Source organism: Bufo bufo, chromosome 2, assembly GCF_905171765.1.
Source record: "Bufo bufo chromosome 2, aBufBuf1.1, whole genome shotgun sequence".
Lineage (NCBI taxonomy): Eukaryota > Metazoa > Chordata > Amphibia > Anura > Bufonidae > Bufo > Bufo bufo.
This window is the reverse complement of record NC_053390.1, coordinates 401,168,502-401,190,616: the sequence shown is the minus strand read 5'-3', so window position 1 is coordinate 401,190,616 and position 22,115 is coordinate 401,168,502. Positions and strand designations below refer to the sequence as shown.

Below are 22,115 nucleotides of genomic sequence, written 5' to 3'. Positions count from 1 at the left end.
CCCCAAAAATTATGCATTCACCTGACAGAAAAGAACAAGTGATTATGTGGCTGGAGGTATAATTAGCGGTCAGTGGACAACAATTTTACTGCAGGCCAGTGGAGTACAGGCCCCAAACATTAGGCATTCACCGGACAGAAAAGAACCAGTGATTATATGGCTGGACGTATATTAGGCAGTAAGTGGATAACAATTTTACTGTAGGCCAGTGGAGTACAGAGCCCCAAAAATTATGCATTCACTGCACAGATAAGAACAAGTGTTTATGTGGCTGGAGGTATATTAGGTGGTCAGTGGATAACAATTTTACTGCAGGCCAGTGGAGTACAGGCCCCAAAAATTATGCATTCACCTGATAGAAAAGAACAATTGATTATGTGGCTGGAGGTATATTAGACGGTTAGTGGATAACAATTTTATTGTAGGCCAGTGGAGTACAGGCCCCAAACATTAGGCATTCACCGGACAGAAAAGAACAAGTGATTATGTGGCTGGAGGTATATTAGGCAGTCAGTGGATCACAATTTTACTGTAGGCCAGTGGAGTACAGAAAAGAACAAGTGATTATGTTGCTGGAGTTATATTATAAGGTCAGAGGATAACAATTTTACTGCAGGCCAGTGGAGTACAGGCCCCAAACAGTAGGCATTCACCGGACAGAAAATAACAAGTGATTATGTGGCTGGAGGTATATTAGGCGGTCAGTGGATAACAATTTCACTGCAGGCCAGAGGAGTACAGGCCCCAAACATTAGGCATTCATCAGACAGAAAAGAACAAGTGATTATGTGGCTGGAGGTATATTAGGTGGTCAGTGGATAGCAATTTTACTGCAGGCCAGTGGAGTACAGGCCCCAAACATTAGGCATTCATCAGACAGAAAAGAACAAGTGATTATGTGACTGGAGGTATATTAGAGGGTCAGTGGAAAACAATTTTACTGTAGGCCAGTGGAGTACAGGCCCCAAAAATTATGCATTCACCTGACAGAAAAGAACAAGTGATTATGTGGCTGGAGGTATATTAAGCGGTCAGTGGACAACAATTTTACTGCAGGCCAGTGGAGTACAGGCCCCAAACATTAGGCATTAACCTTACAGAAAAGAACAAGTTATTATGTGGCTGGAAGTATATTAGACGGTCAGTGGATAACAATTTTACTGTAGGCCAGTACAGGCCTCAAAAATTAGGCATTCACCTGACAGAAAAGAACTTGCGATGATGTGGCTGGAGGTACATTAGGCGGTCACTGGATATAAATGTTATTGTAGGCCACTGGAGTAGAGGCCCCAAAAATTAGGCATTCACGTGACAGAAAAGGCCTTTTATGCCGCTGTATATACATAAGACAAGGATCATTCTTTGTTCTGGGTGGTGGCTGAAAGTGTGAGCTGGCATTAGGAAATTCAATTACACGTGGTCGTCACAGGTGTTGAATTCCTCCAAGATCCATGCCACATTCATTTTTAGAAATGTGAGGTAGTCCTCACGTGAAAAGAAACCAATCTCCCCAGAACCTGTCCTGCTGCAGAGTTCGTACAGGTAGTCGTTAACGGCACGTTGCTGCTGGAGCAGCCTATCAAGCATATACAAGGTGGAGTTCCAGTGCGTCGGGCTGTAACAAATCAGACGTCTGACGGGCAGGTGGTTTCACCACTTAACGTCAGCAAGGCGAGCCATGACCATGTAAGATCTTCTAAAATGGCCAGAGATTTTCCTGGCCTGCTGCAAGACGTCCTAGAACCCGGGGTATTTGGCAACGAATCGATGCACGACTAAGTTCAGGACGTGTGCAATGCACGGCACGTGTGTTGCCATATTAGCTAGAGTTTGGTGTGCCTAACAGTCTGTCCCTGCTCCACAAAGCAACCCTTCCCTACACTGGCAAAACACAGAATGTAAAATGGCTGCCAGATTGGGTTCTGTTATAGGGTGGGGGTGTGTCCTTGTGCTGAAACGTCTCAATTGGCTGTCCTGTCCCACCTGATGGATGTGTCATGGGTCAAAGTTCGGAGCAATGCAAAAGAATATGGCGCATGCGAACATCGCCATATGTTTGCATGTTCGGTGAATCGCGAATGAGCAAAGTTCCCCGCGAAACGACCGCCGGACGAACCGCAAGGCCATCTCTAGTCTCCATCTATCCATAACTAGAACAACTTTACCGGACACATTATTAATTAATTAATAGTAGTGGCTAAGCTGGTGTTATCCTTTTGTGTTTCAGGTTTCTATTGTTTCTTTACATGTAATTTTGTTTAAAAAAATTAAAGTAACAGTATAATCTTCCCAAAAGTTATGGCTTCATTTCTTTTTTAACATTGGTTGAGCATTCCTTATGGGATTCTTGCCTTGTAAATGAAACTTAAAAGGGGTTGTCTAGCCAATTATTAAAGAATAAATATAGATAAGAAAAAAGAAGTACAAATATGTTTTATATTAATTTGTAATTTACCTGCTCAAAATAGCAGTCATAGCCTTCCGGAGATGCCTTCTTCAGAGCTTCATCCAAAGAGCTCACAGTCTTGTAGTTAAAAGCCGCATCAAAGCCAATTTCCTTTAAGTATTCAACTTTTTCATCTGACCCAGCTGATCCAACTACTTTACAGCCCTAGAGGTAACAAGTTTTTTTCTTTTTTCATTATATAAATCTGAAACATTTCATTATATATATTTTAGCATTTACCAACCAGGGTTTATAGAAACCCCACCGCATGAAGCAGTGCCATTTGACATGTGACCCGCAACAAAACCTGCCAGAAGCATAAATATAGGGGTCACAGTTGTAACAGAGCCCCATAGTCCACAGATCTCCCTGCCATACCTCATGCCCCTAAGCCCAGAAAAAGCAGGAGCAAGGAGAGGCTAGTGAATAGCACTTCATCACAGTTCTGTTCACTGTGGTACCTCATTGGCGTGTACGCTGGCTGTTTGCCATACTTGTTGGCTGTGGACTTCTATGGGTGTGTGTGTGAACTATTACCTGTGACGTGTATGCTCTGTGTTTGTTCATGTAAGGGTTAATGTTTCCCTGGTCTGTGTGTCCGAAAATCAGGTGTCTTAATCACTCTGCTGTTTAGACCTGTGAGCTATGTGCCTGGGTTTTCAGTCTTTCTTCTGAATCCAGAAAAACTGGTTTGCCGGGTGCTGGCTATCCTGACCAGAGTGTTTGTGACTTCGGCCCATGTGCTTAGCCTGATTGTTCATCAATTGCTTTTATGCCTTTGTCATGTCCTGGTCTGCCCCTGAACACTGATTCCCGAGTGTATTTCTATTTGAATGGGTTTTGGTTTATGCTTTGATCCGGTGTTTGGTTCGATTTGCTTGTCATCTTGATTCATGTCTGTTTTGTATGGTTGGGCTCCTGCTGTATGGATTAGGACCCTGCACTTAGCCAGCATAGGGACTGTCAACCAGTTGGACGATTTGTTCTAAGAGACAGCCACCAAGCAGGTAGGGACAGTGATCAGGTAGAGTTTAGGTCTGCACTATTCCCTATCTGTACATCCAGCTTAATTCTGAGTATGTTTTGTCTCCTAATCATTGTTGAATAAAAAAATAGTTTTTGCCTATTCTGTGTTCTGAAGTCTGCGAATGCCTGTGATACGTTCAGTGGTTCGCCTTAGCCTTTGAATTCGACATTTTGTTTTGGTCTGATGTGAGGTTTAATTTTGAGGTCTCGTCTAGGGTATGTCTTAGGGTTGTGATTAATTTAGAGGTCTGGCAGTCTACATCAATTGTGGGGTCAGCAATTATTTTGGAATTTAATCTGAAGTTGGATTGATTGTGGAGTCTGGTGTTGTCATAGTTAAAGGTCAATCTTTCTTTGTGTGTGCTCAGCATTGTTTCTTTGACAGTTGTCATTGTTACCTTGCTATTCTTAATACTATTTATTTAATGCTCAATTTATTATCCTGCTTACAAATTTTGTTTTCAGACATTTTTAACTGTCATATTACTTGTTTTCAGTTTGTTTTTGTTAATTGGCAAGGGTTCCATGAGATAAAATTTTTAAGAGCTTCCTAATGTTGAAAAAAGTTGTGAGAATGTGATATATTTTAAATACCTTTCTCAAAAATAAAAATTCTATGTATTGTACAATGCAAACATGATCACGTATTAATGTAGCATGCCCACATTCATATATTTTATCTGAACTTGAATGCAGAACTACATACTTAAAAAAAATCTGTACTGTAATTACCTTGATCTTAGCAATTTGGCCAACTATTGTGCCAACAGCACCAGCAGCAGAATTAACAAGAAAAACTTCCCCTGGTTTTGGATTGCAGATCAGATGTAGACCAATGTATGCTGTCACTCTATTTAGAGAAAGAATCTAAAGTGAATTGAATTACATATGCATACATATGTATGATGTATGCATTTTAGGGATGAACATATTGGTTTGTGTGTTGTCTGTTTATCCTCCATGATATGGACAACTTGAAGGTATTAGTTTTAATAAGACATTTTAACTGTAGTAGGGGGTAATAGATAATCATGATTGAACTTTTAAGACTTACCCAGGCATGCCAACAGCTCCGAGTGCTAGTGATCTTGGCAGAGATTCAGGCCAACTTGATGGTAAAGCACGGAGTTCTTCACCATCTGATATAAAATGTGTGGTCCAGCCTGACCGTGCAACATAATAATCTCCAACAGCAAAGGCAGGATTTTTGCTCTCTATTACCCTGGATTAAAAACAGAAAAAATTATCACTTATCATATCATTTTTGATTGTCATATAGAACGCTATCTCTTGAACCTTGACCATAAAGTATATTATATGGCAATTGGTTTCAATTGAGAAAAGTGCTCACATGGCTACTTTCAGGTTTTGGCTGGCCTCAGTGGAACAGGTGAATCCCCTGGGGGCCCTAGTCTCCCACTCCCTACATTAATACATAATACATAAATACATAAACACAGTAGACTGATTGCACTAAATTTAGATACAGCATACAGCATCTCAACCAGCCTATGTGAGATTATATATATAACAAACTGCCCCATTTATTATTATAGATACATTGGTTGGCTGAGAAGACTTCTAGGCAATGAGGCAGGACAGCCAGTATCCTCTTTCTCCAGTGACCTGTTTTCAAGGTTGCTGGAGGACCTCCATAATCAATCTTGTGGAGTCTTGCTGCAGTCTTCCACTGTGTGAACATGTATTTCCCACCCTCCGTGTTACAGGAACATGGTCCACGATCATAAACTTCAGATCATTCTAACCATGTTTTTAAAGTAACAAAACAGCGGCTACACCCACCAATCGGCTTTGGATACGAGGTGCTCACCTCTAGAGGCCTCACCCCAGGCCTATATAAGAAGAGAAAATATTGGTTATGGAAATAAGAGGGGCACTCTCTACATACGGGATCACACACAATCTGGATATGATAGGATTCAATAGTTTATTATCCTCACTGTAACAATAGTTGTGCCCTAAAATAAATGATTAAAATAGTAAAATATTACCCAAACTTAAAACACTTCATATGATCATAAAATACAATGCTAAAATATAGAATGATCCACTTATATACAACTCCTCCTTAGGGTCAAGGAAAGTTAGTCCTTGAATTTGCAGCACTATATATCTCTGGAAGAGCTATTCAATATATAGCGTGATGATGCAATTCTCATATAAGGTGCACTAGTACAATCAATGAGTGAGAGCAGTCCATACAGCTTTGTGTATCTTATTCCGGTTGTGTTCCGATATCACCATACAGTCAGTTCAACCTTGCTGCTCAGTTGAGCCGCGCTAGGTGTATCAGCCAGACGGCTATATAATGTATATTATTCCGTCCGAGCTGAAAGTGGATGTCTCTTACCAGACTCTCGATGCGCCACTCGCCCGCCTCCCAGTAGTCGGTCGTCTCTTACCGGCCTCCCGCTTCACGGCATTGTCCTCTGCCCTGCTCCTCCTCACCCTTCACACGGCGTCCCGCATGGTGATGAAGTAAGCGTCGGCGCAGCGTCTCACGTGATGCGGAAGAGGCGTTCCTTGCCGGTCAGCTGATTATACTTGCCGGAGGTCCTGGTCGGGCTGAGGCAATTCCTAGACAGGCCTGTCGTTATTAGTCAAGTATTCTCTACGTGCACATCAGTTGATTAAGCTCACTTGCTGGGACCATACGCGTTTCGGGGACAACCCCTTCCTCAGTGGATATCACTAAGCTAACCATGTTTTTGTTCCACGAAATGTTTTGGTACAGGTAAGTCTCTATTATTCAATCATGTTTCACCAACGTATAACAATTTGCATGGACACCATAGTACATAATCATTATTTAACATGTACGTAACTCTTCATATGTTGTTTAATTTATAGCTTAAATTTGTCAGTGGGTGAATAAAACATTTACCCATTGACATTAGCTTACAATTAATACAACAAAGATAGGGACAACATCCCATTTTCAGTTTTTTTTATATGTTGCTGTACCCATCTTTGTGTCCCTATGTCTGTTTTTACCAATCTGTCACATAAATTTGTAGGTCTCCTATATGACATGAGTGGCATATTATTAAATCCAGACATTAGAGTGTCCACTTTTTAAGATAAACCAGTGTCTGTAAATAATAATTCAAGTCTGGACTCTGGCTGGGCCACTTCAAAACGTTAATGTTTTTGTCTGCTAACCATTTCTTCACCACTTTTGCTGTGTGTTTTGGGTCATTGTTATGCTGAAATGTCCACTGGTGCCCAAGGCCAAGTTTCTCTGCAGACTGCCTGATGTTGTTGTTGAGAATCCTCATGTATTGCTCTTTTTTCATGGTGCCGTTTACTGTGATTAGGTTCCCTGGTCCATTGACTGAAAAACACCCCCAAAGCATTAGGTTCCCACCACCATGTTTGACAGTGTGGATGGTGTTTTTTGGGTTGAAGGCTTCTCCTTTTTTACGCCAAATGAAGGAAACATCATTGTGACCAAACAATTCAATTTTTGTTTCTTCTGACCATAACACAGAAGGCCAGAAGTCTTCTTCTTTGTCCAGATGAGCTTTTGCAAAGGCCAAGCAAGCTTTTGTGTGCCTTATCTGGAGAAGTGGCGTCCTCCTTGGTCTGCATCCGTAAAACCCAGCAATGTGCAGTGTCCAGTGGATTGTCTGCCTTGAGACATTGCCACCAGCAGAGCCCAGATTCACCAGGATGGCCTTGGTGGTGATCCTTGGATTCTTTTTGACCTCTCTAACTATCCTCCTGGCCAGCACAGGTGTCACTTTTGGCTTCCGACCACGTCCTCTGAGATTTTCCATAGTGCGGAACATCTTGTATTTTTTGCTCAAATGTAAATAACAGCTGAGAAATGTTTTTTTCTTCCCACAATAATGCCTCTTGTACATCGTCTTATTATCTTTTGAGAGACACCTATGTCATTTCCCGTCAAAAAATTACTTGCTGGTTGAATAAAAGTAACTTTAAGTCAATATTTGCCAGGGGTATGAATAATTATGGGCAGCACTGTATGTAGGAAAGTAAAACAAAAACAAACCAAAAGCATATTTAAACTTGTAACGTGAAACAAAAAACATGAAAGACAGGTTCCATCCCCACAAATCCTTGAAATGATAGAAACAGTAATTTCTACCTTTCCAAAAAGGTAAATCCATGTTACAAAGTTTAGCAGATTTTTTTAGTCTGAGGAGTGTGACGGTCATGTGCCTCTTGGCCTCGTGGCTATTATTTGTCTAGAAGATCTGGGTTTAACCTTGTCCATTGCTACCAAGTTATCGAAGGCTTTAAGTGACCCTCTTTGGTGAGCTAGTACCTTCTCACACATAAACTTATTTAATATAGTTATTCGATATCAGTTAGTTATACAATGGCCTGCACCTCCGCTATCGTTGGTATTGTGGGAGATTTCCAGTCTCTGGCTATAGTTAGCATGATGAATGGAACATATGACAAATGATCATTCTGCTACTATGTGACAAAGCTTCTATGTCTAGCAAAGAAAGGGCCATTTTTAGAGATATCTATGAGATGAATGGGTCCAGCTTCTGAAGAAGCATATTGATCAATTGCCAAAAAGGTGCGGACATGACCAGAATATATGGTATAAGGTACCTATAGTAAAGTCTCCAACATTGCTGGACACATTGGGATTTATGTGTGCCAAACGCTTCGGGGTATAATACAATCAAAGCAGCAGCTTACTATATTGCTCCCAATGCGAAGCACATTTTGTGGATGTATGTGCCCAGTATATAGCAGTACGCCACGCTGTCTGACAGCTTTTAGAGAAGTCACTTTCCCACTTCATTATCGCAGAATGAAAGATGCTTTTATGTGTCAAAGTAGAATACAGCATTCTGACTCCCCTACTTCTTGAGCCTCTTCTTATGTTTATTAGATCCTTCATGATGACAGGGACCTCAATTGTTGGCGTCGGTTTTGAGGTGAGGAATGAAGCAATCCTATTAAATGTATGCTGCTCATTCCCTGGCAACGGGAACGTCTCTTGGAGCTGCTTAAATTACATTATGTTGTTGATTTTATAGATGTTGGATACATGTGTGACCCCACGATCCCTCCACAGTTTAGTAGATAGGTCTCCATGGTGGAGCAGCCCGTCCTCCACGTGAGCAGGGTTGCTAGTACTGGAGGAGGAACCATGTGGGAACTCAATTGTGTCGGGCTAGTTAAACCTAGTAAAGTATCAAGGCATGTCACGACTGTCATGCTTGCTTCTAGACTTGGCCATAGCTTTTGACTTTTCCTATCTGTCCAGTGTGTAGTTTGATCTAATAAGAAGGAGATGTGATATTTTTCCAAGTCGGGCAGCCCCATACCCCCTTTGTCCTTAGCCTTAATCATCAGGGAATACACCAATCTCGGTCCCCTTCCCCGGCAGATGAACGCGGTCATCTGGGAGGGAAGAGAGAAAGTTTGAACGTGGAATGGGAATAGGTATTGTGCGAAATACGTATAAAATACGTGGCAAAATCAACATTTTGTACAAGACTATCCTGTCCATCCATATCAGTTCGTATTTCACCAGTCTTTCTAGTTCCAAAGCCAGAGTTTTGAGAAGGGGGAGGAGGGGGAAGTTTGCCTGAACCAGCTGGCAGGTAGGTTTCTTCGGTAAGCTGGATACCTAAATAAGTGATAAAGGTCTCCGTCCATTGGTAAGAGAAACAAGGATATGGATATGGATTGCCTCTCTTTGCTAGGTAAATTTATGGCTAGAATTTGGGATTTATGAACATTAACCTTATAATATGATATATTGCTAAAGAGGTGGAGTACTTCTTCGACCGCCCCCATTGAAGTACCCGGCCTGGTGAGAAGGAGTATTACATCATCTGCAAAAAGGTTGATCTTATGTTCCTGGGATGCTACCTGAATGCCAGTGATAGAGGGGTGACATCTTATCTCCGCAAGCGGTTCCATTACCAAGGAAAAAAGCTAAGTTGAGAGTGAACACCCGTTTGTGATGGTAAAGGGCTTGGAGATAATACCATTTACCAGTACCTGTGCTAAGGGGCTGAAATACTGTATAAAGCCCGTATTGCATTGACTATGGAGTTGCCAAATCCAAAGTGATTAAGAGTAGCAAAGGCATAGCCCAATGAACCCTGTCAAATGCTTTTTCTGTGTCCAGGGATAGGAGCACAGAAGGGACATGTTTCTTTCCTACCCAGTGTATTAGATCAATAAGGCGTCTAGTTCCACCTGGCTCTTGTCTTCCCTTAGTAAATCCTACCTGATCTCATTTAATAAGTCCTGGCAGAATTGGGAGCAGTCTGTTCACCAATATTTTTGCATATTGATGTTTTCCATCAGCATTTAGTAAAGATATTGGCCTAAAATTTGCAGGGTCATTGGGTGCTTTGCGTGGTTTGGGAAAGGTTATAATGGTCGTTTTCAGCATTTCTCCAGGGAGTTGGCCTTGATGCATAGCTGCATTAAATACTATGCTGAGGTGTGGTGTTAGCTCCTCTATAAAAGTATGATAGTATTCTCCTGAAAAACGGTACTGGCCAGGCGCTTTTCCTCTTTTCAGTTCTTTTATATCCTGAGCAATCTGTTGGGCTAAGATAGAGGTACCCTCCATTTGGGTATTGAAGAGGAAGATTTATCAAAAGCATAAGCTAAATTCTTTTTCAGAGCCACCTGCACTTCCTGTAGTTGTTCAAATGCCTGCAGGGAGTTATTAGACTTGTGTATAGTTTTTAATTTAGCTATCTTATCTATGAGATCTACAGTTTCTTTACAATGCGACTCTTGATGTACGTTGGATCAGTAAACCTCTCATGTATGCTTAGAAATGGGTCAGGTGTTGTTGGTGCATTAAGTTAAAATAAGTCTTGCAGTTTCCCTTTGAGTGCAGCTTTAACTGATGGTAAGGAGAGAACATAGGTGTTCATTCTCCATACTGTACCTATGAATTAGCCGGGTGGGCAGGTGTGCAAAAGGCATTGGAACAGAACACATGAGGAAAGTGCTTATTAGTAAATTTAGGTTCCTTGCAAAGGCAAAGTATATATGCTTGGAGCAACTGGGCTTCATTCCATAGAAGCGATCTTTTATATGGGCTATTCAGACCTTTGGCATTTAGGGAAACAAACTTAATAGACATGGCTGGTTGGAATACATGCGCTGGAAAGTATAGTGCCTGCCTAATTTAGAACCAAATAAACTAAGTGTTCAGGTAGTAGAACAATGTGAAGACCTTTTGGGTAGGTCAACATATTAAAATCTTGAAAGCAAAGGGTTAAAACAAAACAATAAACCTAAGTAAGCAGTGGGCGATACTGCACAAACCTTGGGGAACGTTTGTATTAACTAGTGCAAACACAATGTTGTGCTAACCTCATAAGTGATAAGAAAGACATATGACCTCATTGTTTTAGCAGATGTTGTTAGATCCTGTAGATGGTGAGGAGACGGTGATTCCCAATTGCTTCATAAGTGCCAAACCTTGTTCCAGATCAGATATAGCTTGATATATTCCATTAATTGAGACCAGGATTTTCGTAGGGAAACCCCATTTATATAGGGTGCACTGTTGGTGAAGAGCTTGCGTGATGGGGTGCAGCTTCCTTCTAGCCTGTAGTGCTACTTAGAAAAGATCAGCAAAGAGAGAGATAGCTTGAAAGGGATCCAGCAATTTTTGTAGTTTCCTCGCCGCTTGCATGTGTTGCTCTTTATCATGGAAAAAGTGAATACGTGCAATAGAGTCACGCGGCACAGCATCTGGAAGATTCTTTGGTTTCTGTAGCCTGTGAGCCCGATCTATGATCAATTCCATGTCAGGCACATGTGGGAGGACAGTTTGTATTACTTTTTTGATAAAAAACGGTAAATCTGCCACAAGAACCGATTCAGGTATCCCTCGGAACTTCAAGTTATTTCAGCAGTTCCTGTCCTCCAGGTCAGCCATTTTATGTTTAACTACTTCCACCTCTTCTGCCATATTGTTGTGGGTGTCGACCAGCTCATTGTGGGCGGATGAGAATTCGCCCATTTTGGCTTCAACATGGTCAACTTTTTCACCCAAATATTCTACAGTTGTTGTTATAGAAGAGATAGTATGTGTAATATCTTTTCGAATAGAGCCTTGGATTGAGAAAGCCTCTAGTGTTGAGCCAAAACGTTGCGTCCTGTATGGGTGAATAAATCTCTTTTCTTTTTAATATGTAAGTGCTGCCTTTTTGAGATATATATTATATATACAGTACAGACCAAAAGTTTGGACACACCTTCTCATTCAAAGAGTTTTCTTTATTTTCATGACTATGAAAATTGTAGATTCACACTGAAGGCATCAAAACTATGAATTAACACTTGTGGAATTATATACATAACAAACAAGTGTGAAACAACTGAAAATATGTCATATTCTAGGTTCTTCAAAGTAGCCACCTTTTGCTTTGATTACTGCTTTGCACACTCTTGGCATTCTCTTGATGAGCTTCAAGAGGTAGTCCCCTGAAATGGTTTTGACTTCACAGGTGTGCCCTGTCAGGTTTAATAAGTGGGATTTCTTGCCTTATAAATGGGGTTGGGACCATCAGTTGCGTTGAGGAGAAGTCAGGTGGATACACAGCTGATAGTCCTACTGAATAGACTGTTAGAATTTGTATTATGGCAAGAAAAAAGCAGCTAAGTAAAGAAAAACGAGTGGCCATCATTACTTTAAGAAATAAAGGTCAGTCAGTCAGCCGAAAAATTGGGAAAACTTTGAAAGTAAGGGCTATTTGACCATGAAGGAGAGTGATGGGGTGCTGCGCCAGATGACCTGGCGTCCACAGTCACCGGACCTGAACCCAATCGAGATGGTTTGGGGTGAGCTGGACCGCAGAGTGAAGGCAAAAGGGCCAACAAGTGCTAAGCATCTCTGGGACCTCCTTTAAGACTGTTGGAAGACCATTTCAGGGGACTACCTCTTGAAGCTCCTCAAGAGAATGCCAAGAGTGTGCAAAGCAGTAATCAAAGCAAAAGGTGGCTACTTTGAAGAACCTAGAATATGACATATTTTCAGTTGTTTCACACTTGTTTGTTATGTATATAATTCCACATGTGTTAATTCATAGTTTTGATGCCTTCATAGTCATGAAAATAAAGAAAACTCTTTGAATGAGGTGTGTCCAAACTTTTGGTCTGTACTGTATATATATATATATATATATATATATATATATACATTCATGCATGTGTGTTATATGCGCGCTGGAATAGCATATGGTAAAAAGTTGCAGACAAAGGACCTTACCTGGCAACCTGAGAGCCCATCAAGACATCACCTTCTTTCAGTGACTTACTGTATGCTCTGAAAGGTTGAAACTAGCATAAGTATACAATCATTTTCACTTTATAGCAAAACCAAAAACATGGGCCCGTATTTACAAATCATAAAGATGGCCTAAACTTAGGCTGAGTAGACTGCACTACATTTATCATGGGGTTGAGGCTGGATGGTAAATCTGGTGCATGGATAAACACCGTTCTCTTACTGTATACCAGGGAGCAGCAACCTCCGGCACTCCAGCTCTGGTGAAACTACCACTCCCAGCATGCACACTTGCTTGACTTTTGTCAGAACTCCCATAGATTTGAATGGAGCATGCTGGGGTTGAAGTTTCCCCACAGCTGGAGTGCATGAGGTTGCTGATCCCTGCCTTGGGCAACATGCACATGACTGTATAGGTTTTGCAGTTGGCAAACTGGTTATCACAAAATACTAATAACTTCCACATGAAATCTGCATTTTTCTCAGTCCCATTAATAAAAAAAAAAAGCTTTTTTATTATGTTTTATGGACATGGGTAGTGTGTATAAGGCTTTACTTTGAGACATGATATTCATCATGAAATTTTCTCAAACACTTATCCCATTCTTAAAATATTTTCATTTTTTACACTCTGTGCTCCAAAACACAACTTTTCCCCTCCATTTACATAGCCTTATGAGGGTCTACTTTTTGTGAGGCAGGTTGTAATTTTTAATGGCACCATTTTATATACAATACATTGTAATGGGAAGCTGGAAAATAAATTCTAAATGGGGTGGAATTGAATTTTTTTTTATTGTGCCATTGTTTACAGGGGGGGTCATTTACTAACTGATATAGGCCAGTTTTCTGGCGTATATCTCTGTCGCAGATTGCAGTGCAAAGGTTTTTTTCTGTGTTTCTGCTGAGCCCTGCCTCAGGCACGGCTTAACCGGAACTCTGCCAAGGCAGTCCTGGGAGCCTTCACAAAGCTTCTGGCTGCCATAGCAACTTAACAGCTCCCATGATCACATTGCGGGGAGGAGAACTTTTAGAAAATGGCCACTCAGATGCCTTGGTTTCAATTCACCACAGAAGAGTTCCCTCTGATCACAGACATTGCAGTCGTCTGCTGTGTAAACAGTCACTCACTGCCTAGTGCTCCCACTCAATTCCTGAACAGGCTCCATCTTTAAAGATCCAACATCTGCCATACATATATGGAGGATGTCGGGAAGTATTTAGAAGGCGTTTCCAGGAATTGAATTACCTATCCTCTGTATAGGTCATCAATATCTGATTGTTGAGGGTTCTGTCTCCCAACCTGCCTGACAACCATCTGTTGGAAGGAACAACAATGCTTTTACGAGTGCTGTTGTCTCCACTTCAGCCATTCATGTCACTTCTATTGGTCACATGTCCTTTGTGCAGCTCTGTCCCATTCAGGCAAATGGGATTGAGCTGCAACACCAAGCACAGCCACAACTGCTCCCTGTCCTGGCATGACACCCTGGAAATGGCAGGAGAGGCCCACTCAGCAAATCACTGGCCTTACTCCTCTCAACAAGAGATTGGCTGAGTAGGCCTTTCTCGGCATGTCAACCTGGTACAGGAAGTGGAGAGCAGTGGGACCCAAATTTCTCCTAGGAAAACCTCTTTTCACGACTGGTACCCCTTAGTTGACAATGTTTTATAAATTTCATAAATGTCTTTGAGAGGAACAGCACAACACAGAGCGTTAAAAAAGGTGCTCAGAGGGAAAATACAAGTATTTACTAAAATAGACAAGTTAGGAGAGTTGGAATGCTTTTAACAAGAGATGCCAACACAACATTACCACTGACTAAGGGTACCTTCACACTTGCGGCAGGACAGATCCGACTGGCTGTTCACCATGTCGGATCCGTCCTTCCGCTATTTCGCCGTTCCGCCGGACCGCCGCTCTGTCCCCATTGACTATAATGGGGACGGGGCGGAGCTCCGGCGCAGCACGGCGGTGCACGGCGAGAGCCGCCGGACTAAAAAGTCGGACATGCAGGACTTTTAGTCCGGCGGCCTTTCACCGTGCACCGCCGTGCTGCACCGGAGCTCCGCCCCCTTCCTCATTATAGTCAATGGGGACGGAGCGGCGGTCCGGCGGCACGGCGAAATAGCAGCAGGACGGATCCAACATGGTGAACAGCCTGTCGGATCCGTCCTGCCGCAAGTGTGAAAGTAGCCTTACGGGGAAATTACTGTATGTACAGTACACACATTTCACTTAATATAAAACCCTCAAACCAGTTTTAAATGTAATGTTTTCTTACCTCATGTATGGATCTACACTCCAAAACTCAGATTCCAGCAGTACCTCTGCATGATTATAATGACAAAAACATATCAATAAGTATAATGACATACAGTAGGAAGCTGCAGAATCAGCAAGAACTTGAGCCTCATATTTGAATTGTTCATTATCTTAGATAATTGTTTAAAAATGAAAGCTAAACTCACAGTGTACATTCATATGAGTGGATGACATAGCCTGTAAAAATTCTTAAAGGCGCTTTCTAGTACTTACTGTAGATATTGATTAACTTTCCTCAGGATAGGTCATCAATAACAGATCAATGAGGGTCCAAACCCTGAACCTCCACTGATCAGCTGTTTCGGGCAGCTACTAGCATCGGAAACAATACAGTAGATAGAGCCGGAAGTGTAGCATCCTGCTACTAGAAGTCATGTACAGTATACTGCAAAGTGCAAAAGTATATTGCTATCATGTCATGTTTGTATTTCAGTCTGTGCCTCCGCACTGCAAAAAAAATAGAACAATTTTTTTGCAGTGTGGACCATCTCTTGTGGTTCGCAGATCCATGCAAGTGGCTTGCACATGGACAGTGCCCATCGGTGTTATGGTAAAAAGGGGGGTGCCAGAGCCCACAAGCAATGAGCAATTCCATCAATACAGATTGAAGCGCTCATTGCTGGAGCGCCAGGAGCTGCGGTCCTGTCACTCAGCTCCCCATGCGCTGACTTTCCTGCGTTGAATGGTGAGGCAGGAAGCCTCCTGCTCCACCATTCAGCCTGCAGAAACAGATTGCGCTGCTTGCCTGTGTGGGAGGAGCCTGCATCCTGGGAATCTGCCTGGGCTCCTTCCACACAGTGCTGCACAGTGATCTGTGTCTGCAGGTGAGAGCTGGATCTGAGCATCAGGAACAGGTCACGGTGAGTAGTTACCGTTTTTTTTTTTTTTTAACACAGGGGGCACAGAGGGTACTACCACTATGAAGGGAGCAAAATTGGCATTAATGCTATGCGTCCGTGTGCATACCGTATTTTGCGGAACAGAACAGCTGGCCCCTAATAGAACAGTGCTATCCTTGTCAGTAATGCGGACAATAGTAGGACATGTTCTATTTTTTTGCAGAACGGAAATATGGAAACGGAATGCACATGGAGTAACTTCCATTTTTTGCATACCCATTGAAATGAATGGTTCCGTAATGGTCCGCAAAAAAATCGGAACGGACACGGAAAGAATATACATTAGTGCGCATGGGGCTTAACAAGGCAGCAATTGCCTGATGAATGAGCAAGCTCTTGTATATCAGTTAAAGAGGACCTATCACCACAAAAGCCAGTGCAATCTGACAGCACCATATTATAGAGCAGGAGAAGCTGAGCAGATTTATATATAGTTTTGTGGGAAAAGATTCTGGTTCAAGGAGGCAGTGGTAGCAGGCAGTCAGCATGGAGTGGTGGGGGGAAAATGTCATACTCGGCGGTGTGGCAATTTTTCATCAAGCCGCCGGAGGACATCAGCATGGCCATTTGCAGAACCTGTGGGCAGGTTCACCCAGTGGCCCGCACCCCTTTTCCTGCAGTCAAGGTTCCACCACCTCAGCAAAAGGGAGCTGTGTTTCCTTCCCATCATTTACTGGTCCTGATGCTCCTGCTCCTCACCACTCATTTCATCAGCAATCGATCACAGAGGCGATTGCAAATAGACAACAGTATGCGTAAGGCTCCCTCTAGCCAATGGCGCCATTCCTCAAAAGCCAACTTGATGGCCAACAATTCCCTATCTCCCACATCATAATTTCTCTCTGCGGAGGAGAGTTTCTTCGAGAAAAAGGCACATGGTTGCCATTTGGCAGGAGAGGAACCCTGAGACAAGACCGCACCCACCCCTACCTCAGAAGCATCAACCTCAACTATGAAGGGTAACGAAATATCAGGTTGTACCAGGATGGGAGCGGAAGCAAAACTCTCCTTGATATTAGAAAAGGCCTTACGCGCCTCTACCGACCAGGAAGAAAAATCTACCCCCTTTCTGGTCATATCAGTGAGTGGTTTAACAACAGAGGAATAATTCAAAATAAATTTCCTGTAATAATTGGCAAAGCCCAAAAAACGCATCAGCGCCTTCTGATTCTCAGGAAGCTCCCACTCAAGCACAGCGCGGACCTTCTCGGGGTCCATGCGAAAACCAGAAGCGGAGAGAAGAAACCCCAGAAATTGAATTTCTGGAACCGCAAACACACATTTTTCCAGTTTCGCGTATAATTTATTCTCCCGCAGGATGAGCAAGACCTGACGTAAATGTTCCTTATGAGTCTTGAAATCAGAAGAAAAAATCAAAATGTCATCCAAATACACTAATACAAATTTTCCCATTAAATGATAAAAAATGCTGTTCACGAAATGCTGAAAAACGGCTGGGGCATTCATCAAACCAAAAGGCATAACCAAATTCTCAAAATGGCCCTCAGGGGTATTGAAAGCCGTCTTCCATTCGTCTCCTTCTCTGACCCTGACCAGGTTGTATGCCCCTCTTAGGTCTAATTTGGAAAAGACTTTAGCCCCAACAACCTGGTTAAACAGGTCCGGGATCAGAGGAAGCGGATAAGGGTCACGAATAGTGATACTGTTCAGCTCCCTGAAATCCAGACAAGGTCTTAAAGAACCATCTTTTTTCTTAACAAAGAAAAAACCAGCGGCAACAGGTGACTTCGAGGGTCGTATGTGTCCTTTTCTCAGACTCTCAGAGATATAAGCACGCATAGCGACCCTCTCAGGTTGGGAAAGATTGTACAAACGAGATTTAGGCAGCTTGGCGCCTGGGATGAGATTAATAGGGCAATCGTACTCCCTGTGCGGGGGCAAATCCTGAACTCCACTCTCAGAGAAGACATCCGAAAATTCAGAGAGGAAAGGTGGTACAGTCTTAGTAGAAACCTCAGAAACAGATGTCATGAGGCAATTCTCTCTGCAAAAGTCACTCCAACCATTTATTTGCCTCGCCTGCCAATCAATGGTGGGGTTATGTTTAGTGAGCCAGGGTAGCCCCAACACTAGAGGAGTAGGCAAACCGCTAAGGACGAAACATGACACATCCTCAACATGAGCATCACTCACAATCAAACGGATATTGTGAACTATGCCCTTTAATGATTTCTAAGAAAGTGGAGCGGAATCAATAGCAAAAACAGGAATATCCTTTCCCAAAGTGCATACCTGGAAACCATGAGTTATTGCAAATTGATTATCAATGAGATTGACAGCTGCTCCACTATCCACAAAAATCTCACAAAAAATGCTTTTGCTCTCTAGCGCCACCCTAGCAGGCAGGACAAAAGGGGAACTACAAGCAAACGGAAAACCTTAAATTTCCGCCTCAACCCTGCCAATAGTAACAGACGAAACATTTTTAAAAGATTTTTTCCTTTTTGTTTCTTTATTACTCCCAGAAAACTGCCTGAATCTCCTAGAGGGACAAACATTTGCCAAATGATTTATACCTCCACAACAAAAACAAACCCTCCCATGCGGGCTGAATCTTCTATTGTCAGAGGCAATCAACCCCAGCTGCATGGGCTCCTGCTCAGAAGGGACTGACAGCGACTGAGACCCCTGCGCACAGAAAGAGACCGCTGCACTGTCCCGGGACTGAGTATGACAGGAAGGAGAGATCTCTCCTCTCTCTCTAAGATGCCTGTCAATACGAACGGCCTGAGACATAGCAGAATCCAAGGAGGTAGGTCTCTCATGAAAGGCAAATGCATCTTTCAATCCCTCTGAAAGACCATGGCAAAATTGACTTCGGAGTGCAGCATCATTCCAACCAGTATCAGCTGCCCATCTCCGAAATTCTGAGCAGTATATCTCTGCGGATTGTTTACCCTGGCATAACAGACGTAGTCTAGACTCAGCCAGAGCAATACGATCCGGATCATCATATATCTGACCCAGGGCTGAAAAGAATTCATCCACTGAATGGAGGGGCCGTGCCCCCTCCGGCAGCGAAAAGGCCCAGGATTGAGCGTTACCCCTGAGCAGCGATATAATGATCCCCACCCTCCGTTCTTCATCACCAGAGGAATGGGGAAGAAGGCGAAAATGGAGTTTGCAAGCCTCTCTAAAATGCACAAAATACTCACTACCCCCGGAGAACGTATCCGGGAGCGAGATCTTAGGCTCAGAACAAACTCCATGAACGCAAGCTGAACCGGTCACTTGAAAACTGAGAAAAAGTCTTACGGAGATCAGCTACCTCCATTGAAAGACCCTGGAAGCGCTCAGCCAAAAGTGAAACCGGATCCATGCTTGAGACGGTTTTGGCGGCTTATAATGTCACGGGTGGTGTACAGGAAACAAGACAATGCAATACAATAATGACTCACTGGATCCACAACTAAGGAACAAAAGGGAGACCCCTACATGAGACCTGCCACTCTCCCTAATTGCTCAGCCTATGCGAACACCCCAAAGGTGGATGGGCGCATATCCACGTACCTCGGCTATCTAATACCTGAAGACCCTACAATAGTGAGGGGACACGACCACCGGCTCCCTACACTAGACACGGAGGGAGTCAGGGTCACCTGAAAATCCAGCAGACAGAAAATCACAAATAAAGGAACAGCACTTATCTTGCAGAGGACTGGGAAATAGAAACAGCAAGCACACACACTCCAGGAAGTTGTATAAGCCGCAACCTAATGCATCATGGGGAGGAACTTAAAGGGAAGCAATCAGTCCAACTGCATGACAGCTGAGATAGACTAACGAGATGAGGAACTTAACCAAAACAAAGAAACTCAAGGAGGAGGATCTGGAAAGCTCCTGTCAGAGCTTCTCAACTGTCTGGTTGTGACAGCATGGTGGTGTAACGCTGTTCTGCACCTAGTTTGCCTAAGCAAACAGAGTCACACAGGGGAGGAACTGCTCCACGTCCTCCATCAAGAAATCGAATCCTGGCTGTCTCCTCGCCAACTTAAAATTGGAACCATGGTCACCGACAACGGGAAGAACATCATGTTGGCATTGCATCAAAGAGGGCTGAGCCATGCACCCTGCATGGCGCATGCGGTTAGTCTGGTTGTAAAGCGGTTGCTGTAGGCAGGGGGTCCCTCCAAGTCTGTTGCGCAAATGGCCCTATGCATGCTTGGTTGCTTGTGTAGTGACAGCCGAATTGTCACAATTTAGCAGAGAGATGAATGCTGGCTCTCCACCATGTTAGACCCTCGCTACCGGTCCAAAATTGGGGCTTTTTTTTTTTTTTTTTTTAAACACCCGCTGAGAGGGAGTATAAACTGAACTACTATCAAGAAATCCTATGTAGTCAGTTGGCCGCTGGGTATGTGTGCCATCGCCCATCCACATGAAGGTCTGACAGGGGGAGACCTCTGCCCTCATGTTCCACTGCCATGGCTGCTGGAGGTGGGATGGGGGGCAGGAGCAGTACCAGCTCCATCAGCAGTAACTTAAGTCTAGAGTCTCTGATGATCACTTTTCTTCACACGCCTAGTGAAGAAACTACCCACCAGCAAGACATGGAGCAGAACCTGAAACAGCAGGTGGTGGCATACTTGAACTGCACCCTGCCATCCCACATGGAAGATCCCCTGGACTACTGGGCAGCCAAACTTGATTTGTTGCCGCAACTGGCCTGTTTGCCCGAGGCAGGCTTTCCTGCCCGGCCAGTAGTTTGGAATCAGAGCGGGCGTTTAGTGTGTCTGGGGGGCATAGTCACCCCAAGGAGAACTCTCCTTTCGACCCAAAATGTGGAGAGACAAACCTTTGTGAAAATGAATCAGGCGTGGATCAGCCCGGATTTCCACACACCAGTGCCTGATGCATCAGACTAGATCAATCTGGGTGCCACACCCAAACTTTGTCAAAAGAGACCCGTTTCTTCTGTGCTACTGCCACCCACCATCTTGTGCTGTTACTGCCACTGCTTTTTCCCCCCACCTCACCACTCTGTGACTGGGCCATTGTGTTGACTCTTCGTGCAGTTGCCACCCTCCCCATAATGTAACTGGGCCACCTTGTTGACTCCTCATGCGGTTTCCACCCTCCCCATCTATGACGGGGCTGTTATTGCCCCTGTTTGGCCTTGTTGACATCACAATTTACTTTACCCTTTTTCTGATCTGTCAGAAGGACGGAAAAATTAGGAACACAACGGATCCTGTCTTTGGAGCAGCCATAAGGCCTGTATCACATGGTCCCTATTTTGCATCAGGATTGGCTCATGATTTGAAAGCCAAAAGCAGGAGTGGGTACAAAACATGGAAGATATGCAAATATTCCAGCCACGTGTCATCTGTTTCGGATCCACTCCTGGTTTTTTTGGGCCTGAGCAATACTGATTGATTACTGAGCAAATGCTGACCGTGTGAAGGGGGATGCTCAAAAGACAGGATCTGTTTTTTGGGGGGTTGTTCTTATGACGGATGAGAAGGGCAAAATAAAAAGTGACATTCAACCGTCTGAAATTCAGCAAACCGTCCGAATCAAATTTGAGAAATTTGCTAATCTCTAATTACAACTTGTGAGGATTCTACTGTGTTTCATTTTTTCACAATGTGAACAAGGGTCCTGTGGGCTCATTATTAGCCTCCTGGACCAGCTGCTATAGTTTGCATTTTCATTATAGTGTGTTCTATTTTATTCTCATTTATTTTTTCTAGACTTTTTGTATATTGTATGCAGTTTTAACTTAATTTTATTTAAAAAAAACATCCATTACAGATGCTATATGTAGGTCTTGAGTGTCGAAAATCCTAAGTTTAAAAAAGTGCTCAAAGCTGGAAAACTACTCTAGCCAATGCCACTGGCAGAATTAGGCCCCTTTCACACGGGCGAGTATTCCGCGCGGATGCGATGCGTGAGGTGAACGCATTGCACCCGCACTGAATACCGACCCATTCATTTCTATGGGGCTGTTCACATGAGCGGTGATTTTCACGCATCACTTATGTGTTGCGTGAAAATCGCAGCATGTTCTATATTCTGCGTTTTTCACGCAACGCAGGCCCCATAGAAGTGAATGGGGTTGCGTGAAAATCGCAAGCATCCGCAAGCAAGTGCGGATGCGGTGCGATTTTCACGCAC

At 43.3% G+C, this 22,115-nt stretch overlaps 1 protein-coding gene across 1 annotated transcript in view; it reads right to left on the bottom strand.

The window, feature by feature from the left end:
- LOC120989265 (prostaglandin reductase 1-like) overlaps nucleotides 1-22,115 on the bottom strand; it is a 46,562-nt gene that overhangs the window by 4,258 nt on the left and 20,189 nt on the right. The window contains exons 3-7 of the mRNA XM_040417255.1: nucleotides 15,038-15,083; nucleotides 12,735-12,791; nucleotides 4,527-4,694; nucleotides 4,205-4,322; nucleotides 2,456-2,611 (exon numbers count right to left, since the gene is read on the bottom strand). Of these exons, the coding sequence (XP_040273189.1) occupies nucleotides 2,456-2,611; nucleotides 4,205-4,322; nucleotides 4,527-4,694; nucleotides 12,735-12,791; nucleotides 15,038-15,083 (545 nt within the window). The remainder of the gene's footprint in view (nucleotides 1-2,455; nucleotides 2,612-4,204; nucleotides 4,323-4,526; nucleotides 4,695-12,734; nucleotides 12,792-15,037; nucleotides 15,084-22,115) is intronic.